At 32.5% G+C, this 23,214-nt stretch overlaps 2 protein-coding genes across 5 annotated transcripts in view; one reads left to right on the top strand and one right to left on the bottom strand.

Moving 5' to 3' along the window:
* Positions 1–1,090: 1,090 nt before the first annotated feature.
* Positions 1,091–22,275, bottom strand: LOC105836462 (aquaporin AQPAn.G). 3 transcript variants are annotated; one of them, XM_012680510.3, is made up of 5 exons: positions 22,101–22,275; positions 3,685–3,942; positions 2,959–3,243; positions 2,482–2,691; positions 1,091–1,422 (listed from the first exon to the last, which is right to left on the bottom strand). In XM_012680510.3, the coding sequence occupies exons 2-5, from the start codon at positions 3,940–3,942 to the stop codon at positions 1,381–1,383; spliced, it is 795 nt and encodes a 264-aa protein (XP_012535964.1). In that variant the 5' UTR covers positions 22,101–22,275; the 3' UTR covers positions 1,091–1,380. The 3 variants fall into 3 exon arrangements, with proteins under 3 accessions (XP_012535964.1, XP_012535965.1, XP_012535963.1); XM_012680511.3 differs by lacking the exon at positions 22,101–22,275 and adding an exon at positions 7,846–8,104 and having other exon boundaries at positions 1,091–1,592; XM_012680509.3 differs by lacking the exon at positions 22,101–22,275 and adding an exon at positions 7,846–8,104.
* Positions 14,359–23,214, top strand: part of LOC105836461 (aquaporin AQPAn.G) — a 28,794-nt gene continuing 19,938 nt past the window's right edge. Inside the window, exons 1-2 of one of the 2 annotated variants that reach the window (XM_012680506.3) lie at positions 14,359–14,853; positions 16,546–16,672. In XM_012680506.3, coding sequence (XP_012535960.1) covers positions 14,758–14,853; positions 16,546–16,672 — 223 coding nt within the window. In that variant the 5' untranslated portion in view covers positions 14,359–14,757. Of the gene's footprint in view, positions 14,854–16,141; positions 16,321–16,545; positions 16,673–23,214 lie in introns of those variants that run through there. The other variant, XM_012680507.3, reaches the window with a different exon arrangement.

Here is a 23,214-nt window from a genome sequence, read left to right as displayed (position 1 = left end):
TATTTATTGTGCGCCTTTTCTTCGTCCTATCCTCTTCCAAATAACATATATTGAAACAGGTAGTTTAAAGAGAGACAGAGGTAAGGGGTATTTAGTGTATAATTATGTAACAATTATATAATATACAAATATAGTAATCGTTAACAAGAGAATAATAATACTCGGTAAAATTTATATAAAAACGTAGATATTTTATTCCATACAATACATTACATATAATACTTACATTTATGATAATATTCATGTATTCCGATGATTATTATTAACATATAAATATTAATTTTAAGCAGCCTCTAGATGCTCAATAATATTGTACAGTATTTCTAGATAATACAAACCAAACTCAATATAGGTCGTCTCCAGACGAGCAATAATATTGAGTATCTAGGGATTGCTTTACGAGTAGTTTTACTTGTGAAGGAAATGCATGTTTTTGTTGTCAGTATATAAAATAGATATATGAATTAATAGTAATGATTACACTTGAAAACAATTTTGTGTTTTGTAACACGTTTTTAAGAGATTAGTAGCTTTTAACAAAATATCTTACACATTAAAAAAAAAATCAGTTTTCGTGCATATGAGTAGGTTGAAATTTTAGAGAGAATCTACCATGACAGCGTACGAAATATCGATAGAAAATTATCTGTGTATTAATTTATGTGTAATATTTATGAAAACGTACTTGCATTAATCTTATTGATCGGAAATTGCGTGATTATTCAAGTGTTATCGATTGAAGTATGAAAAAAATTAGCAAAGTTATTTTTGTTAGGTCGATTGATTATTAAAGGCATTATCAAAATGCATCTTTGCTATAAACAACTATGTGTCACCCAATGTGGCATGAGATATCGGCAAGTGAAATATTTCGAAAGATGTCTTTGGCTTTCTTTACATTCTTATCTGTCACGATTATAGGACGATCTATTTAAAAATGCATCATATAATCAAATTTTTAAAAGTTTAATTTGTTTAATAAAAAATATTGTTATAAATTGGCATAAACTCTTAACATCTTAATATTTTTATTAAAAATTTGGAATTTCCTTGAGAGATTGATCTATTAATTTAATTCATTTAGTTTTAATTCTTTTTCTGATGATACGTTTTGTAATTATTTCTTAAATTATTTCGTATAAGAAGTATTTTTAAAATTACATTACATTTAATTGAGATCGTCCTACGTTCTCGGCGATCAGTAAAAAGCGACATTGTCACGATCGCCTTTTTTAAGATCATCCCGTCAGAAAGCAATGCAATTTTATAAACTTTAGTTTTGAAATATACGCGCAGTTTTTATGTAAAAGCCAATAGCTGTTATCACATTATTGATGTAAGATTGGCGAGTTGGCAGAGAAAGACAGAGTTGTTAGTGCATCAAGCGGGACTGGCGTTTTTCCTGCTGGTAAGATTCTGGAGCTGCAAAACAACGATTCTTTCATGTTGGCGGTCCCCTTTTTGTTATTATTATTATTATTACTATTACGTAGAAGTTCTATTCTACAGGCGAATTATTAGATCGCTCTTGTATGTCTGGGCATCTTCTTATTTTAAAGTCCGCCACGTCCGCTGTCAATGTACTCGAACCTCTGTGGGATAGAGACGGTTCTGAACTTAAGAGTAGAAAAATCTTAATCCGGAAGAAATAGTGCACTCAGATTTATTGTGTGAGGCAATTGCGAGACTTTGTAGTAAAGAATTAAGGGAAAAGTGCAGAGAAGTCCATAAGAAACAAGTCTGTATTCCATCGTTTCTTGAAATATTTTTAGACGTTTAGTTTTTTTCTTTTCGAGTTTTTTTAATATGGTGTAAAGATATGAAAAAATTAAAAATAAACATTTTTTGAAGGAAATCTTACTTGTCAGAAGATAAGAATATATTTCTATTGCATTTTACCGTCATGTACATATTGATGAACATGCATAGATTAATTTTTTAAGTACTTTTTCTCGTAAGAATCTGGTAAATATTTGTACTGCAAAATGAAATCCCATTGTCGATAATAAGATACCGAAATTCTATCAATAATACTTATAAGTAGAAAGTTAATGCGCGTGCAGCGACTTTCATGCGGATTAAATTTGTTAATGCATAGGAAGATGCCAGACTTACATTGTATCTAGAAATTATATTTTCAAGCCACTTTCAGACACTAATAATTGAAACAAAAATCGAAAACTTGATATTTAATCTTATTTATTGAGAAATTTAAAATACTTAACTGATCAATGACGAGTCAAGAGCTTATAAAAAATTAAAGAAATAAAAAATATCAAAGAATGTAGTTAAAATATATCGTATCTTCATTACTTAAAAAGTTAAAGAAAATTGTGAAATATATATCACAGAAATTAAGGAATTTCTTGAGAATTAAAACATTTATTAAAAAGTTTATAGAAAATTGAGAATTTATCTCAACAACAGGATATTTTTCATTTGTGTCTGAAAGTAATCTTACATCTTTGTCAAATAATATACCTCCTTTTCCTCGGTTGCGACAGAAGCGTAAGTTCTGGCAGGCACTTCCGGTTGCTTAGCGGGTCCAATTGCATGTACGTAGATGAGTGCACCAGCGATACCGCCCATAATCGGACCTATCCAGTACACCCAGTGGTTGTCGAAGATACCCATCACTACGGCGCTACCCAACGAACGTGCCGGATTCATTCCCGCTCCGGTTCGCGGTATCTGATTATTAAAAATTTGTTATGAAAACATAAAATAATTATGAAAGTAGAAAATAGATTTAACTTTCAAGATTCTATATAATTTTTATGACTTTAATTATTTTACAAGAATAAATTATTAATTTATCAACTTGGAAACAAAAATTTTGAACCAAATTTAAACTAAAATATAATTTTAATATAAATCTTATTTAGATCATTGAAACTGTAATTTAATATAATTAAAATAAGTAAAAATTGTTTTTGTGATAAAAATCGAAGTACGTACGCCAACGATATGACTGACGGTGACCGTCAGACCGATTATGAGAGGCGCGATGCCCTTGCTGTCCGGTTTAGCGGCATCGCACGCCCCGCAAACTACCAGCACTAAGATCAACGCGAGGAAGAACTCCACGCCAAATCCTTGCACCGGACTAATCCCGTGGGAGAGTCTCACCACGCCTAGGAAAGGCTCCATTATGTCGGCCGAGAGAGCCCGCAGGATCGCCGAACCCGCGATAGCACCCGCGCATTGCGCCACGATGTACAGAATACCCCTGATAATTGGTACCTGTGATCAAGAATCAGGATCTTGTTAACGCAGTTAATTAGTGAGAAATACCTGGGCAAGAGGAGAAAAAAAACGAACGAACGAATATCAAATTATTCGAATAAGTTATATAATTAATTCTAGTAGTACTCGATTTCTAAGAATTATTGTAGGATCTGTTTTGAGATCTGGATAGCTTCATTCCTTATAGATGATCAACTTTCATTGTGGGATATTAAATTCTTCGAAGGCTCTTCTAGGATAGATTTCATTTGTGGAATAACAGACGATTCTCGGTTTACACGTGATACGCATGTACATGTAAAATTGAAACCGATTTATAGTTATAGAGATTCTAGTGGACGGAACAAATGCGCCTAGAAGAACGTCTTAGAGGAGCAAAGAGAGGCATCCTAGAGATACAAAAATTTTCATTGCATATCAATACATAACGTATCATACCTTGCCGATGACGACGAGACCACACGTGACCGCTGGATTGACATGACCTCCGGAAACGTGACCTATTCCTTGAATTGCACCCGCCACCACAAGGCCGAAGGCTAAGCTAATAGCGACGACATTTTCGGTCGCCACGGCACCGCAGCCGAAGAAGTTGAGTAACAGGGTGCCGAGAAATTCCGCCAGAAGGGCACGAGGGAGACCGACTTTCTTATCGGTGAGCTCGTCAGCGCCCAGAGCGTTCTTCAGATTCACCATCTGAAAGATACGTACGTAGAAAATAAATAAAAAATAAAATTTGGGAAATGAGAGGGGTTAAAAAAGGCATGTGTCATGTTCGGGTAAAAAATAAAAATATTTATCTCGAAATAACAAATGTTAATGAAGTCTTAAAGCAATAAGACTAATAGCAAGGATTAGTTCACTCTTCTTTAGCGGTGTTTAGCGGCTTCGTCGACGACTAGTGGATCTAGATCGAGGACGTGGCGTTTTATGAGCGCGACGGATCCGAAAGCTTCGTTTGCCTGCGTTACGTATGCAGATCGTCACATCCTCACCTCGAACGATCGATTCAAATTACCTAATCGCGCCAAAGCTCATTAATCATCACCTACGCGTTTTAATTAAAAACAGCCATGTTTTCCTTTTCAAATCGAAATGAGAAGCTTACATATTAATCGTTTGTATACGATTTTATAATTTCTATAATTATATTATTATTTGTGTTGTATTATTATGTTACAAGAGTATAAATAGTTTCTTTGGATAAAGAAAGGAAAATTGGATGCGAAACATAATTTGAAAATTATTGCAATATTTGCTTGCATTGATGAATAAAAATTATTTGATCTATTAATACACAAATAAAATAGCAAATTAATAAGAATGATAATTATTACATCTTTCAATAAAACTAATTCTAAAAGAATAGATATTTTGTTACATATATAAATTTTATTAATATTTTTAAATCATATTCTTAATTAATTTTTTTTAATATAATTGCAATGTTAGAGAGATATGACTATTTTTATTTTTATTTTTTTAGTATTTTATCTTATCAAGAAAAATTGAAAAAAATTAAATTTGTGCAGATTTATTTTTAATGTCTTACTCGTCTATATATTTTTTTACTACGCGACTTGTTTTTCCCATAAATGCAAGCGGCACTGTCGTCAGGGACAAAATCGGCTTCCCTTCCAAAATCTGACGTGCAGATTACGCAATTACACAGGCGTCATTACTAAAGTCGTGAGCCGAGATGATTCGATCCTACAGATGATGTCACAGCCCGAGATTGTTCCTCCTTCGCGTCCGCTTGACTGTCATAAAACTATTTGTCGCTTACGCGGCCGATTTGCTAAAAGTTAATCTACAATATGGCTCTTTACTTCCTGTTTCTTGCTTTTACCTATTGCCTTTTTGCCTCTTCACACAATGTTTTATCAAAATAGGTGAGATAAATGTTAACCAATTTTAGAAGAAACAAGAAACGCGCGTGTGAACCTTTTTGATGACAGTTTATATCTACTAAAAAAATAAATAGTGTAGAGAGCATAATAATGATTAAAGAAATATTTAATTTTAAAATAAATTTAAGTAAAATATTTTAAAAGATACGTGCATCAATAATTGAGATATATATATATATATATATATATATATAATTTTCTCTTTAAAGTTTTATGGGACTTTCTGTCACTATTCTTGCATTTTATCCGCGTGGCATCATCAGCTGAATTAATGAATTCCGCCTGGCCGGCAATTTCACTGGCTTGTAAAAGCGCGATTATCATTCGCACGTTAATATAGAGGCGTGCGACAGTGTGTCTAGAATTCTGCGAAATTTGAGTTAAATCTTTATTTCCCATCGTTTATTTACTTTTCCTTCCATTTATTTGATTACCGTACGATCACAGAGCTCATGCTTTTGCAAATGTATTTTTTCCGTGAGCATTGATCAAATACGAGTCCACGTTGTTGGAAAATTGTGCACTAATAAATTGAATAATTATTTATTATTTGCGCTGACAATTTTCTGCACGTTACAAAACCGTAAATCTCTTTGATAACGATTATTAAAAATTTTCCGGAAACTTCTACAAAAAAGTGGAAATGCGGATATATATATACTACATGCTTTTTTTATTTATTTTGCATAATATAAGTTTATTATTTGTGTATATTTATTGTTTGTTGCTATTCAACCTTATATACTTTCACATTTATAAATTATATTCAAAAATGTAATTTTATTGTTTATTAATTTGTTTTAAATATCTTTAGATGTAATTTTTTAATTTGACTTATATCTGCATAGTTATATTACGATTATTTAAAGATTATATGTGTTTTTATGATTCAATTAAATAATTTCATTTGAATATTTAGATTTTTTTTTATACTGAGCAATCTCAGCATCAATTATTCAATTCTCTGTCAACGAACAAACGATTGTTCAAACTATGCAACATGAACGTACTATAAATAGAAGTAATATAAATGAAACTTCGAAGGTTTCCAGTACAACGCGTTCCCATTCTGGTTTTTCTATCATGAGTTTTTGCCATTTTCCCATACCGTCCCTTCTGACTTCCTTTTCACACGCTTCGCTACATTCGACGGCGGACAAAAAAAGGAGGGTCGTTCCTCCACTGTGTGATTATCGATATCGCCTTCCACCTGGCGGTAATAAAACTCCCCTCCGTTCATCTGAGAATCCACTTCGGATTTGTTCTTTTGCGATTGCCGCTGATCGTTCCGCGAAAGCGAAGACCGATCGATTCGGAAGCATAAATCACCCGTTAGATCTCCAGTGATTTATCGGCGACCGTTAGAGAGATCGTTATCCCTATATGGGGATAACTCTCAGGATTTTTCCCCTCTACTCACTTTAGTTTTCCGTTTCTCGGTGGACACTGTACGACTTCTTCTCGACCCCTTTAAAGGATCGATCGGCGATTGACCATGTCCGGCCGGCGATCCGCTCGTTTCACTTTAGAAATCAATAGCCTTTTCGTCGAAAGCTTAATTTGGCTTGAATTAAATTATTGGAATTTTATCTTGAGATCTAAGATTTTTCAGAAATTGCTTAGATTTAAATTTAATATTTATTTTATCTCTTTCTTATTTTAAACACACACACACACACACACACACATACATACATACATACATATATATACATGCATTATTATATTTATAAATTTATATAATTTTATTTTATAAATTTTTATTTCTTATCTCTGTTTACAATTTTTATTCGCAGTTTTTAATCGAGTTTACATCGTTTTAATTTTTATTTAATATCTACTTAAATTCAATTATCTATTATTACTTCCAAAATATTTAAGTTACACAACAATAACTGCATGACCAATAATTAAAAAAAGGGGATAATTTATTTAATTATTGACTTAATGAAATAAGCTTTAACAAAGAATGTTACATAATTCATACAACAATTGTCAATTTTTTTTATTAATACCAATTATACGATTTTTTCTTTAAAAACTTAATCTTAAACGGCATCGCGTATTGCGACGCATGTTTCACCGATGGTGGAGATACTACGAGTAATTGGAAAACATTGTGCGTGACTTTTGTAAAAACAGCGATAAAATAGCGAAAATAGCTAAGTCGTTCACGTATGAACGTCACGTATTTACTAGAAGAGACCATGATTGGCATACGTACGTCGCGTTAAATGCTAGTTTGATTCGAATCGTAAACGATCTCATTCTGTGTCTAACAGCGCGATTTGTGCCTCGGTCTTTCAACGCGGTTAAAATTGCGATCCAGGCATGCTCCTCCGATTCAGAACTCGTTTTACATGTTTGTTATTACTCGTACCAGAGCTTTATCGACAGATTTTACCGTCTCATATATAGATTTCATATCATATAGGTATACATGCAGGTTTGAGATACCGATTAACTTTAGCCTGTATTGAGTTTTTCAATTTTAAAAGTTATGTATCTATTTTTTTTTTCATGTTTCTTTATTATGCTCAAAAAAACTCGCGACTAAAAACTTGCAAACAAATTAAACAAAAAATACAATAAATTATCGCATATTATACATTTAAAAAATTATCATAACAAATATAGTAAGAAATAATAAAAATATGCATAAATAAAATTAAAATTAAATTCGACTCACCCCGAAATCTTGCAACTAACGTCAAACTGATTAATAAATTCTTCCTAGTCTCGTCGACAGCTCCTCGTGAGTTCCCCGAGAGACCCTTGAAAGTACTTGGGAGTGCGTTAAATGTTACTTTCTTCGAGAGTTCCTTTGAGATACCTCCAAAGATTCTTTTATTAGAAACCCTTCGAACGGAACCGGCTTACGGCGGAACTGAGATGGCTCTCTGAGAGCGACCGAGCGACAACTGTCGCAAGTTCTGGCCTCTCGGGCCGGTCGGGCCTCACGTAGATAGGTATCCGTTCTGGTAATTCTACCGGCTGGATGGCGGACAGCAAGGTAGTAGGGATATCACGGTTAAAAGTGGCGAGTGCACGAGTACAAACAACGTGGACGAGTCCACGCGTGAAATGCGTATGTACATACACGTTTTGATAAATAAGAAGTTTACTGCGCGAGAGGATTTACTTCCGGAAACGTGTCGCCGATAAAAGTGCCGGTTAATGATCTCGGATGCAAGATAAATTTCGCGTAAAACGAGAAATTCCTTCGAGGTCTTTCGAAGACTGATCTAATCAGCGCATGAAATTTGCAGTTGAAAAAAAGCTTAGATTTTAGGTATTAAAAAAATTGTTGAGAGAGATTTAAAATTATATGTTCAAACAAAATTCTCGAATAAATGGAAAATTATTTGGAAGAATAATTTATGCGCGAGTGCAAAAAATTATTTTTGTACTCTATGATAAAAATAACGTTTTTTTATCTTTTGCAGTAAGACGATAACAAAAGTGAAATAGAAATTATGTTTAAATTTGCAATGTTGAAAAAATTGCAACTCCAACTTGAGAAAAACCAAATATCAATTCGAAATTAAGGATCTAAATTAAAAAAAATTATTTTAAAAAATTTATCTGTCACCGAAAAGTACGTTTTAATTTTGAAATGTACTTTTTGAAATCAATGTGAAATTTTTTGATCAAGATTATGATTTTTGAGAGACCATGTAATTATGAAGTACTTTGTTCCTTATTTCCGATTCACCTCTTGACTTTTGCGTCACAATCTTTTTTACATCGGTCCATTGTAAAATGTGATTATTTCAGGAAGTTAAAAGAGGAAGGAGCTAAACTTGTTTTGAGGCGACCGCATCGCCTAAAATACTCTAGCATATGAATCGATGAAAAATAATCTAAAATGTCGCATAGATAATACTTTGATGCAACTTAATACATAAATTAATTTTTACATAAAAATAAAAAAATGTACATGTAAAGATATTAAGATATTTTAAATGATTTCCAATGAAAATGTAAAATAGCAAATAGCTTTTTTCCTTTTAGCACTTCTTCGATCGTACCTTTCTCGAGACGTGTAATCGGAAATGGCGTTTTCTCGGTAGGAAAAGGAAAGTACGGTTTCAACGGTACTTCCTTGCGGTGCACGCGATGCATAACGAAGGGGGAATCATCTAACCGCGACGACGACTACTCTGAAGTAGATGATTTCATTGTAGCCTTAACCTACGATTTAATTTTTTTCCATTAAATTTTCTAATCATTATTTTTCCATGTAGTTGTTTTTAATTTGAACTAAAATTTCTTAACTGCTAAGTGATTTGCTTGGAAAAGTAACAGCGTAAGTTTTTTTTACGTTTTTCTCTAAATTACATTATTTTTCATTTGCTTTAATTTAATTATTTTTCTTTAATTATCTACTTAATTTTTTTTTTAATTTTAATTGTATTTCTTACTCATTTTTACCTATATAAATATTTTTATTTTTTATAATACATTTAGTTTTATTTTTGTTGTTCATTTCAGTTTTTCTGTCTATCTCTTCTCTCTAAGTTTACTTTCAAAATTTCCGATGAACAGTTTTTGCATAAAATACGAATAGTAGAAATGATTGAAAGAGAGATTCTAAATATAAAGATTTTTGACGCTTAACGTCAATATTCATGAAATATTAGTTTTGCACAGCGTGTTCCCCTTTTGTCTTGTTAAACTAATCGCGTGAGTAAGCCAAGTATTATTAAGACAATTGACGTATAATCGGCATTCAGAAAACGCGGGGGCGAACTGCTGCGCAATGCAAGAAAATGCTAATTGTAAATAGCCGTTTTCTCGATTAATCTGTATAATCTGAAACGCGATTCATCCCGCAATCATCCTTATATCCGCCGATGAATCTTATGCGCTCACGCATAATCGAAGAGCGGATATAATTTAAAAATATCCATAAGATTTTTTACTTTCTAAGTTACAATCAGTGTATTATCACTGATTTGCAGTGGTATACTTATAGCTGTGTTAATTAGTGAGGTCATTGTCTTTTAGTGATTTTTATTTTAGAAATAGTGTATTGATAGATTAGTATATTTATTTCACTGATTGACAAATTATAAGTATAGCACTAAAGATTAGTGTATTTTCAATGGTTTCACTGCATTTTCACTGATTGTAATTTAGAGAGTATGGAATTGGCTGTATCCACTTTTCTGGATATCTTTGAACGTCTTTCGAATGTAGCTGGTTATAACAATGCGTGTAAAAATTAAACACGCGTGTAATTTGTAATTAACATATTGAAAAATTCTCTTCGTAGAATCTGTTCGCACGATGATTGATACGACGTAACCGCGACAATGATGCCGGAATTAACACGCGACCCTTTTATTCGCAATTGTTTTAGCGGTATTGTAGCGATGCGCAGAACTACTGCGAATAAGCCAATTAACCAAGGGGGGAATTAAGCGTCGGCTTCGAACAAAGCGTTCCTTCAAGTTGCATATTGTTTTCATTCGAAGCAGAACTATAATTACACCACGCTACCAGACAGAGAGAGAGAGAGAGAGAAATTGTGCAACACGGAGTGGCAGTGCGCTCGGGGCAGCATAATGCAGACATGACAGCACGTATGTCGCGTAAGAGAGTCGTATAGTTAGAATTTGTTGTCATTACTGGCCAGCTGAGATCTTGGCCGCATAGTCATCTGGGCGCTGAATCAAGGTTTATGCAGCTCAACCACAAGTGCGCATATTTATTGTGTATTAAAATGCACGCATTGTCGCGACGGAGGAGACTGACAAGAGAGAGCGTTAAGAAAAAACACTTTTGTTAGAAATAACAATACAAAGACTACAAAAATATACGTAGTAATTGCAAAAAAATCAAGAGAATGGGAAGAGACTGTATTATGGATCGCTTTCCATTTCCGTAGCGACAAAAGCCGACCCAAACGTCGTTTCACCTTTTTTTGTTACAATTCAAAGAGTATGACAGAAAAAGAGGAAAAGAGAAAGATAGCCAATAAAAATCCGACAAGATTTAAAAAGTTAAATTTTTCCGCACTAATTAACTTCACAAAAAAATTATATTTGTTAATTGCGAATTAATTGCTTAAATTATTTGAATTACACAATTAATTATATAAACTAAAGACTAGTAATAAATATAAACTAATATATACTATATATATATACTATTAATAAATATAAACTATAAATAGATAAGATGCGAAATAATAACGTGAGTTCAGTGGCACGTACACGATCTCCTGATTTGTCGTCCGTCAAAAGCGGATGAATCATCTCACGTTTCTCGAGCACATTCTCGAGCGCGAAGCGGTACAACAGGATCGTCATCGTCATCGCAGAGTCATTACCGCTCTTTTCACATGACCGTCGCGCGCTGTCAACTACCTCATCGTTTTGTCCTTCCGCCGAGCAAGAGTTGCACGTGAGGTGCGTGTCAACGTTTCTATGTACCAGTGAATTTACCAGCGCATTACACTTTATTCTCTATAATAATAATATCTGAAGGAAACAAAGGAACTTTAATTTTAATATTAATAATATTACAATTAGGTAAACAATTAATATTGTCAGTTATCTGTTAATATCGTCATATTTAAATATTATATGAAACATTATATATCAAATAATTTTTAAAATAAGAAATAATATCAAGTTACATATATTATATTAACAAGATTGAAGAAAGTGGCATTCAAAAAACGTAGCTAACTGAGTGTATTATTATAAATTATTATCAGTTGTTAATTATTATTTTACACCAATTTTCTTACTATTAATGGGTCTTGCGTGAACGAGCAATTCTTTTTTTTTGTCTCTAGCCAACCTCGTGACATCGCTCTAGATCAAAAAAGTCGCCTTGATCGCAATAATAAGACCGCGATCGATATCTTTTTGCAGGCGAATCGAAATCCGGAAGGCACTGCGTCCGTTTGTCATTTATATTATTCGCTGAAGAACGCTTATAACATTTGTATTATTATTATATACAATTTTCTATATTATATTTAATATATTTTCTGTATTTCCATATTTTATTTAATTAATGCTATATAATTTTGCTTGATTTTCCACGTCTTTTCGTTTGTTTCTTTATTAAAAAAAAAAAAATGATTGAATTGCATTTCTGATTTAGACAGATATCGGGTGCAGATGCAAGAGTTTATATGGCTTAAAACAGGCACTGTTTCATGTCAGATTTTAAGGAGACAGCAGCTCGAAGGAAACCAGACATTCGAACACGCGTGTCAATCTTCATTGTATCTCAAAGAAATAGGCGCACATAAGATCGATAGATCTGCCCGCATTATTCTCTCCTGATTGCCGCAACATGAGAAGTCATAGATAATAATCCCAGAAATAAATTCTTTCGATTAGAGTGACGAAGAGATATATTTGCCTCTCAAATGAACTTCGTTATAACTTGAATGTGATAGATGGTCTTGATTCTTACATCTGAAAAAGCACCCAGTGGTATCCGACGCAAATCTGTCAGCAAATAATTAAATTTTTTATTATGAAAAAGATAACACGTGGCATTTTTTAATGGATTGGCATATGCAATTATACGATTCGCAAGCTCTCTTGCGATCGTTACGGGTGCAAGAAACTGCAGGTATGACGGAGGCCGTGTTCCTCGCGTCCATTGGTTGACCTCACGTATGCTAATTGTCGCGGTCTTATCTGCACGCAAGCTCATCATATTGCCATAATGCCGGTTAACGGTTGCGAAATAGAACGCCAGAAAGGACTGCGCGAGAATCGAGAGGGACTTGAAATAACAAATAGCTTTTGACAGCGAATCCTTCTGTCGGCCTTGATTGCAAATTCTAAAAACGGTACAGCTAACATATTTTGATATAGATGTTCTGTCAATATCGAAAATCTGCGTTGATTAATACTCTCAACTCAATAAAATATTATGATTAAAATAGAATGTGTGGATAGCGTTGGAGAAAGATGTTCTGTGTTATGTGAATTAAATTAAATTATTGAATCAATTTGAAAGAAGTCTGCAATCGATTAAAGAATTGAAATAATCTTTGACGTCACTTGGGAAAAGCGAGCTCGTTTTGATACCGTTAATATCGTAAAAATCGTGTAAAACTCTCGGCTCGGTTGCAAATGATATCACGTAATCTAAATAGGCGTAATCTAAATAAACCGTGAAAGTAATTGCCCGTTGCAGGCAATGAGCGGAAGTCCGCAGTTGAAGTTCGCCATTTCTAACGGAATCTTATCTGCGACCTTGATAGTGTTCTGTTTATGTTCCTTTGTGTGAAAGGCCAAAAGTCGCACGATGGTAGAAGAGAAATGTAAGATTCTGTGCATAATAGGAAGAAATATTAGGATTAGAAATGTTAAATATTAAATATGAAAATTAGAAATAAATATTAAACGCATAATCGATACAAATATAATATAAGAAAGCGTTTATATTTATATTACAAAATTTTAGATACTATTTTTTAATGGAACATGTCAATATCTAAAAAAAATTTTACTTCACTATTATCATGTTTAGCGTTACGAATAGAATTAACAATTGCAATAAAAATAATGTTAGTAGATTTGCCCTGTTAATTTACAAAGATTAGTTAATTTTTCAATTATAGTGAAAAAACTTTAAAAAAATGATAAAGATCTCTTTTTTCGTTATACTAGAATATTATTTATTAGAAATGTACGATAATAAAACAATAGAAAAGATGTCATTATTGTTAGCTCTTAAAGCTTCAGGAAGTTTGTAGCTTTAGGAGCATTAATAATAATATTAAGGTATTTATTATCTTAATGTAATTAATTCTTATTTTATGTAGCCATTTGTTAGGTAAAGAATCCTGTGATAGATATTGAAGCTTATGGAAATAAAAGTGATGTTTCAGTAGATCAGGGCATAAAAAATAATATCTTACATTTACTGTCAGGTCATATTTTTCTTCTTGGTATTGATGTTAAAACAGCATATTATTTAATGATTTAGGCGCGAGAGTACTTTCGTATTGTCTCGTCATTCAATGTCTTTTCCTCGAAAACATTTTACCACAGAAAAAATGTACAATTGTAGACTGTTGCATGCTAGAAGCATGAAGATTGAAAGTACATTTATAATAGGTTCATGAGGACGAATACTTTCAAAAATGTCGCTGTATTAAGAAATCCTTAATTAAATGAGCGATACAGGTGTTCCTTGCCTCCAAAAACCCATAATTGCTTTAATTTCCGATTTTCATTAGCGATTAAGCGGAACAATGGTAACGGTATTGAGGTCGGCACGAGCAGACCGATGTAACCAGAATGTTGCGAGCAGAATGATCACCATAGCGTCACGCAACTCAGCGAAGTCGCTACCAAGGTCGTCACGTGCACTAACTGTTATCACCACCAACCACCACCACCCTGGCTACCTGGACATTACGTCAGATTGAGGGGTTCGGGGTGGCCGATGATCACCCCTGGCGAATCCTTTCAGTGACCGTTCACTGGTCGTCGCCTTCGTGGAGTTAATCTGAGACGAGGATAGTTTGCTGGTTCAACCAATTTTGTGGCGAGGTGAATGGCTGACGGAGGCAGCAGGTGGTGGCTTCTGGACCGCAAAGTCTGGTTGTCTGGGGATGTCGCGTCCTGGTGGCAATAGGCCCTCTTATCTAAGTCTATGGCGTGAATTTTTGATCTACAACTCAACTGCCAGGAGATTCGGCTTGAACCGAGTAAGTTTCCTTCTTTTTCTGATTGAAAAGGGATTGAGTAGTTGACAGTCTACGAATGAGAATACGATAATTTATTTTAATTAAATATTCTTTATTAAATAATATTAAATATTTGATTTTTTAAATTTAATTGTACTATTTTACATGTATTGTAAAATACTAATATTTTACAAATGACTTTAACATTTTATAATTACTAAATAATTATAAAAGTTTAGAAATTGTTCAAGAACGTACAAAAATAAAATATTGTTTAATTATAGTTGTATATATTGATTAAAAAATTGTGTTTAAATGTGTGCTAAATATAATTTGTCGTATCTCGAAATGGACTGTCACTATTATCAGTTTGCATTATTATGTACTTGAACACAATTTTCATAGCTTTCGCAAACGAAAGATAAGTTATGTTCTTTTGTTCGAATGCCGACTTTTGCAGGCCATGACGTGGCCGAGATAATTATGATGCAATGAAAAAAAGCAGTATGAAGCATCTTATCGCCGTACCTGAATTCTGAGTCAGGATTTATGTCTTACGATATATATATGTATATAATTTTATTTGATCTGCATCCAAATATGATAAACAAGGAGAAACGTGTTTTCGGCATCGCCACTTATGCAAATTTTAGGTATAATTCGGGCAATTTCCAAGATTTACACATTTATGCAAAGTTTAGTCTTTTATTTTTCTGTGACAGAAACGATACTGCTTGAACTAGAAGACATACGTTAACTAAGTTTTCACCAAGCAACTAATGAACTCTAAAGTCACTCGAGTGTGGATAATGGTAATTTTCGTGACAATAAAGTAGAATGAGGACAATATTTCGAGGATAAAAATTTTTTGTCACTCTCTTGTTTGTTTCTTACTACAAATCATGTTTTACTTTGCAAATCCATCTTTGAATAATTTTTATATTAATTATTTTCACAAACTTGATTTTACTATTTATATTTATAATTTATTAACTACAAAGAGAAAGAAGAGTGAATAAACTGTCATATTTTATTTGGTCGGTAAACGTTTTCTTAAAATAATAAAATATATGTCAGTGTTAAAGTATAATAAAGAATGTGAAAAACAATTTGTAAAAATTACTTTATTATAAAAGAATTCCTCCACTTTTTTTTCTTTATTGAATTTGTATGCATGATCGATGACAAAATTGACAAAGACACGCTAATGGAGTTGAATTTAGAGGACGAATTAGCAACTAATTCCAATACGATCGGGACCTCAATAAGGAATGCAGTTACGTCGCGAGAGATCAACGAAATAGTCGTAATCGTTTCTTGCTTAAATTTCAGTCACACGCAGTAAATCAAAGTGCATCATTAATTTATATCGCTTTTTTGTTTCTGTTTGCGTCAGTAACGCACTGTTCACAATTCGGCAATATTTTGCATCTCGAGATGAGAAATAAGGGCAGTCTGAAGTTCACAGATCGCACGAATGAAAAAATGGTAATGACGTATGACAATTAATAAAACATGCATAACGGTCGATATTTACATATCCCTTTGAGCGTTTTTTAATTTTTATTATAATATAATAATTATTAAAAAGTCTCTACAACCTCGCAAATGAGTAAAGTTGAAAATATTTGAAAAGTATGAGTAGTGAGAGAAAGATTTATTGATTCAAGGACTAAGGATTAGTAATCGCAATTAAATTCATTGCAATTCCAGAAACTTGGTGGGATGAAGATTTCCACAGTGTTTCCCGAGGGGTACGTGGAAAATGATCGAGTGCCGCGTCATGTATCATCGATATCAAAAGAGAACGAACAGAGATCTAGCCAGATTCGGCATCAACGTGAGTTGATTACAATATTTTTTAAATCTTTATTTAATTCTATTTAATTATATTTAATTTTGAACAAAAATAAAAAGAGAAATCTTTTTAATGCTTAAAAATATGATTAATATATTGATATTTCTTAAAGATTTAAATTTAATTTTTTAATTTAATTTATTCCGTCACTTGTCTCTAATTTTTGTGCAATGTGTCTTGCATTAAATAAGACACTACATCTATAATTCTATGCTTTTAAATCAATACGAATTCACGGATGAGTTACTGATTTAATAGCTAAACCTCGATCCGATATGATACGCTTCATGCAGTTTCTCTGTGCAGGCAATCGTATCATTTATCAATCTCACGGAAGTTCTTTGAAAACATTTACTTATGTGCGTAAATATATGAAAACACAAAGGAATGCGTTTCCGGAATTTTGTATGTACGACGTTTACTGACAATGTATCTACATGAATGCATCGGTGCATATGCTCATTATGCAATTATCTAATTAAATGGTGTCGTATCTTAGAAAAGAGATTACGAGGCGATTTTCTGTTTAATAAAGTTTCCGCCTCTTTCCAGAAAATTCAGAATTAAGCATATAAAAACGGCGTCACGCACCATCAACGCAATTTATTTCGTGATCATAATCCTTAATTATTTTATTTCGAAATCTTAAATCAAATTACGATATTGAAATTTTTATAATCGATATATTTATTGGACAAAATACAGTATCCAAGTATTTTTTATTTTAATATAAATATTTTTATTATTAGAGTTTTTGTCACGGTAAAAAAACTGCAACTTTATAATTTGTAAAATATTGTAGACTTTTAGACACTATAATTGAGTACCTTTATAGAGCATTCTACAACAATAATAAAATATTATTAAATTAATTTTTAACATTTTCAATACAATAATTTTTACTATTTGCTTATTTACTGATTATAATAAATTCCTATTTTATCGACGGGCAGGTATAGCTGTATCTGTGCTATACAGGTTTAATTTTGCAGCGCTTTAAATTGCTCTCGACAGATCGCGACTGACGTGCAACTCACGAAAAAAATACGACCCAAAATATAATATATATTTATTTACTATAAATTTAATGTTATTATTTTATTCAAATAAAATTTCTCTAATAAATAAAACAACTGTTTAATAAATTTATAATCGTGGATATTGACGGTAGATTTAGTCCGAACTAAGTTAGGAACAGTTATCGAACGGTAAAAATTAATATGGCAAATAGTAAGCACGGAATAAGCAAGTAATTTTGAAAATTTTTATTATGTTTTTTATCAAATTGTCATAGTATTTACATTACTTATGGTATTATTTTTAGAAATTTTTTTATCATTCGTGACTACGTACATAGTACATTAGTAATTTTTACTATAAAATTTTCTCCGTGTATTAAATTATATTAATAGGATATTAGAAATTTATATTTTATTATCATTTTCTTGTAAATATATTTTTGCGAAGTTGAATTTCTTTAGTTTGTTTTCTATTTGTTTAAAATTTTTTTCTGCGAAGTTACTATCGGCGTTTTCGCGAAAAAGCTTCAGGCAAAACTAATGAGTTACGAAACATTTACATTCCATTTTGTATTGTAATTATATCGATAATTGTCAATACAAATGACCAATACTTATCGCGCAAAACACGATGCTTGTTTTCTTACAATTCTTATTCATTTTACAGTTTTTTATTCTGTTTTTGTTTTTCTCGAATTTTCTAAAAAGAGATAAATTAATTCAAGAATTAACTTAAAAATTTTACATAGTATTTTATGCAAGTGTTAATAATTTACAATATTTTTAAGATTATATCAAATTGCTTAATTTGTTTAAAATTCCGCTAGCTTATAAGTTCCCCTAATTCATCCTCGTTTTTCTGAAAGTTTCCGGAAACAGAAAAATTAATTTTATTCGATAAAGCGATCTCGATCGTGCTTGGCCGGAAACGACGAGTCGGGCGAAGCGGAAAATTTTGCATTCCGCCACGTGGTTGGCGTGCCTCATTTTCTATGCGTCGGCAATTACAGTGTTCACGACTAGCTCACGGCGGCGACTTCTGCACGCGCGATTAGCATCAACTATTAATGTTATGTTCGAGAAATTACACCCTAACGATTTCGATAATCATCATGATAATCTGACGATACGTGTTTACGTGCTGTCGATTCATCGTTTCATGCAAGAAGAAGGTGTTCTTTAATCCCACATTACTCTAATCCCTCATTCCGTCATTATTTTTCTCGCCGAGAGAGGTCATTAATTATTTCATCAAGTATGTTCTTGGACACGCTGACAAAGGATCTTTTTTTAAAGACTAAGAATTTCCGTGAAAGAAATAGGAATGATATTAAATACGCAAAAACTTTTATCAATTTAAGGTAGTTTTGAAATCGATAATTTTATCGTGCAAAAATTTACTTTACGAGTCTTCCGGGAATGCAATCAAATTTTATAGTGAGACGAATAAACAAGGTATATGGCGCGTTAATTCTCGCCGTAAATTAGAATTTAAAATTCTCCCTGAAATTTATTTGCGTATGAAAAATGATTGGCTTTTGTTATTTATCTGCTGTTCTGAAGTGCAAAAACTCATCCTGTGTAATGCGTGCGTCGGAATTAAATTAAATTAAATAAATAGAAAGGTGAATGAATTTTATAACATATTTTTTATAATTACGATAATAAAAGGTGACTTTACAAACTTTACAAGGATTTCACTGACGCGCGACTGAACGTAAAAAATGATGGCAACCGCTAGTCCGATAGACAAGATTTCTCACGGTACTTTTTGTTTCGCATTACAAACGATCGCTTGTCGAGATTCAACAATTTCCGCTATGCCAGCATTCAATTATTATCCTTTACTACGCATCGTTTTGTTATACTCATTGTATCGTAACATACGGGATTTATTTCGAGGATTCTTGAATAACACAAAATCAATTTTTCTTCAACAAAAGTGTTGTTTATAGGCGTAAAAAAAAATAATTTTTTAATTATTAATATTAAATATATAATGGGATAACTATTACCAATAAATAAACATTATTAGTTCGAACTCGTATATCAACTTGTATTAAGTTGTTATAAACTTATATTTTAATTACATATTAATTATACATACGAGTTTGCTATGTAATATTTAGTAGTTTTTGCCTAAGCTAATAATTTAATTTATAACACTTATTATTAGAATTTAACATCAACTTTATTAATGTTTGTTTCTCTCCAGAGATTTATTATTTTTTTCCGGTTTTATACATCGTTAAGTTCCAAGAGTCATTTAAATTAAGAACGTATAAGAACAAATGTTATATAAAATTAGGATGAAAAAACAAGAAAAATCAAGAATATATAAGATCATGCAAGAATAAAATTATTATCATTACTAGATCGTGATTTTTATCGGTCGTTAAATATAAATTAATGGTCTTTTTAAATAAAATGATTACGACCAAGAGAGAGAGAGGAATGATATTCCTCTAGATCGTACGATGTCATACTTTCGCAATACTAGTAAATCGCGAAAGTGATTAATCAGAACGGTCAGACAGATGATCGTGCGCGATATAATTTATAAGCGGTGTGTTGCACGACATATTTGCACAGCGATTTAAGCCGATTAAATTAAAAATTTTCCATACAGTATGCAAATAAATAATAATTCCAGGGGAGATTTTCCACTGATCGAAACTCAACTATGTAGTTTAAGTGAAAGAAACAGTCTGCCCCCGCGTAACATTACCATATGAAATCAGTATTAATGTATCCCGCTTAGTTTCATTTTTCAAGCATTTTAGAAATTAACGAAAAAGGAAAATATTTAAAAAATAAATATTTTTAAAAATATGGAAAACGGAAGATGATATTATATATACACCTTATATGCGGGACATCCAAAAGTAATTTTAGACTTTAATCTTTTTAGAGATGCGTAATTTTTTATTGCGCTTGTACAGTAGTGCGCAATTTATTAGAAGTTGCGAAAGATGAAAGAATTAAACGAAGAGCAATCAATGTGATCTCAACAATGATCAATGTTACGATGATCATTGCTGTGATTCCTCGGTCGCGATGCATGGTACATCAATGTCATTAAAGCGTTACGGCGTGCCTTGCCATTGAATGTTTTCCTCGTTCCTGCAGATTCCCGAACATGAATTGCATAATCCTGCGCGTTTTTTCCGTTTCCCAGAAGAACGTACAATCGTCCTTCATTTGCGCTATCTAATGACGAATCTGTTTAATTACAACAATTGTTCGCCTAATTTCACACAGTTTTATGTATGTACAATATAAATTGCTATTCAATTATTTCCAAAAAATGCTCGTTAGTAAAATGAGAAATTTTCTATTTTTCATTGAAAATGCATTTTCGATATTATCGCAATTTTTTTACATTGCTCTTTGCCTGTTTGAATAACTCATTCCTTTATACGTGAAATAAATTGAATGAAACTGATTGTTCTAATCACGGAAACGCATTAATTCTAATCAGAAAAACATTCATCATAAGAGAAATATAATTGAAGTATATTAAAGTAATCAAGGTAATATGCATATCTTTTGAATTTAAATTTACAATTTCCGTTTTTTTTCAATTAATATGTCTTGTTTTTCAATTTTTAGTAAACGTAATTTTAATTTTATGGTTTTTTTTAAGTATGTGTCTAATTATTAAATTAATCTATTTTTAATCTATTTAATCTATTGAATGAAAAATGAAATTAAAATTTTACTTGAAATTGTAATCAACATTTGAAATTAGCATTAAGTTAAGAAGCAACCTAAATACTTTTTTATAACTTAGATTAAATTATTTCTCGTTATGTTTTTATTATATTTATAATTATATGTTATGATTTTTGAAGATTGTTTAATTTTGTTAACCTTTGAATTGAACAATTGCGTTTTTGATTAAGTACAGGAATTTCTCCAAGTCAAACTAATTCGTCTAAGTGATGAATTTTTTTACAGTTACCGCAATGATATGATATCAATTATGATAATTGAGTGTGATCACTATCAATAATGATTCTAATATTTTCCGGACTTCGAGCCACACCTCATCGGCTCTTACAGTAATTTCAGCTTTCAAACGAGACATTAAAGTCATATTATGCCTTTGATCAATTTTCAAATTGATCAATTTTTAAAGTGACTCAATGTTTATTAAATTTTATTATCACTGTAAAAATAACTTGGCCCTACCTATTATGACGAAGCACGCTGTCACAAGGTTTTGTATACAACGAGATATTCTGTCGCGTATCTGCAATCGAATGCAAGATACTGCAACAGGTATCAAAGAAAAACTTTTACATATCTCATTATATTAATCTGTTAATTTGCACTCATGCGTTTATCATAATTAAATAAAACTCAGCTCCAGTAATGCATTCGGTTACCTCGATGTTCTTTGACTATTCTCAGCAAGCGCCGTCACAATCAACGTATGGGGGAACGAGATGTAACACACGCGACATGCCGTGTAACATGAGCGCGAATGGTGGTGAATTTATCACGGAGTTACGTATGTAAGTTGCACAGGCGTAATTATTCTTGTACTGGTGGCGCGCGAGAATGCAACGCGCGAGTGCAGCAGCGACGACGAATGTGCGGCATTAATTGCGGAAGCTATTTACCGCGCAGTCGCTTTGTCACCGCGCAATGACCCAATTAATGCCATTTAATTACTATCTCTTGTCGTTGCGCCGTGCCGAGAGGACCAGGAGCGGTCTATCCTCGGCACGGCGGCGCAATGTTTATCTGCCGTGTGCAGGTAGCGTTGATAAATACCGATAACGCGATGATAAAAACGCGCAATCATGCGTAATGTTTATTTTTTACAAAGCCGTAAAGATTAAAAAACAGCAGAAGAATTTTATTTTAATCCGTGAAGTAAATTTGCAAAATAGAAATTAGTGTCCCTAGAATGCATAAATCAAACTAATCCTTTCGATTTGTTATTGAGAAATAAAAATAAATTTTTATTTATTTGCTTATTACATATTTTCTATTTCTTTTATATGTATGTATTTATTTAGAGAATTAGATTCTTTGCAACATTTAAAACTTACAGTCTCAATTTTTGTTGCAAACTACTCGACAAATTCATTTGTATATACAATGATATTCACATCGCAAATAAAAGGGGAAAAAAACGAAATGAGGCGCGACAAAAATTTCGCGCACGTTCCGGCTTTCGGTTCCATACTCGGTAAATATGTTTATTTTTTCTCCGTTCTGAATATGTGTGTGCGCCCCGAGGCCTTCAAAAGTTCGCAGGTGTTTCTATAACGTTCTGCGCTGTTACGGCGCGACGTTATTGACTTAATGCACGTCATGTTGAATTTTTGTAACGAAAGAGATCGCCTCTCTCGTTGTCACGCCCACGCGAGAGTGATTTTTCAACGCGGGCGTTAAAATGCGCGCCTCGTAAAAACGCGCCTCTTTATCCGACGCGACGGCGAAAACGAAAGCGAGGAAAGAGAGCGGGATATCCCGTAAAACCGACTTGGA

This window comes from Monomorium pharaonis, chromosome 11 (genome assembly GCF_013373865.1).
Source record: "Monomorium pharaonis isolate MP-MQ-018 chromosome 11, ASM1337386v2, whole genome shotgun sequence".
NCBI lineage: Eukaryota > Metazoa > Arthropoda > Insecta > Hymenoptera > Formicidae > Monomorium > Monomorium pharaonis.
This window is presented reverse-complemented; position numbering and strand designations above follow the sequence as displayed.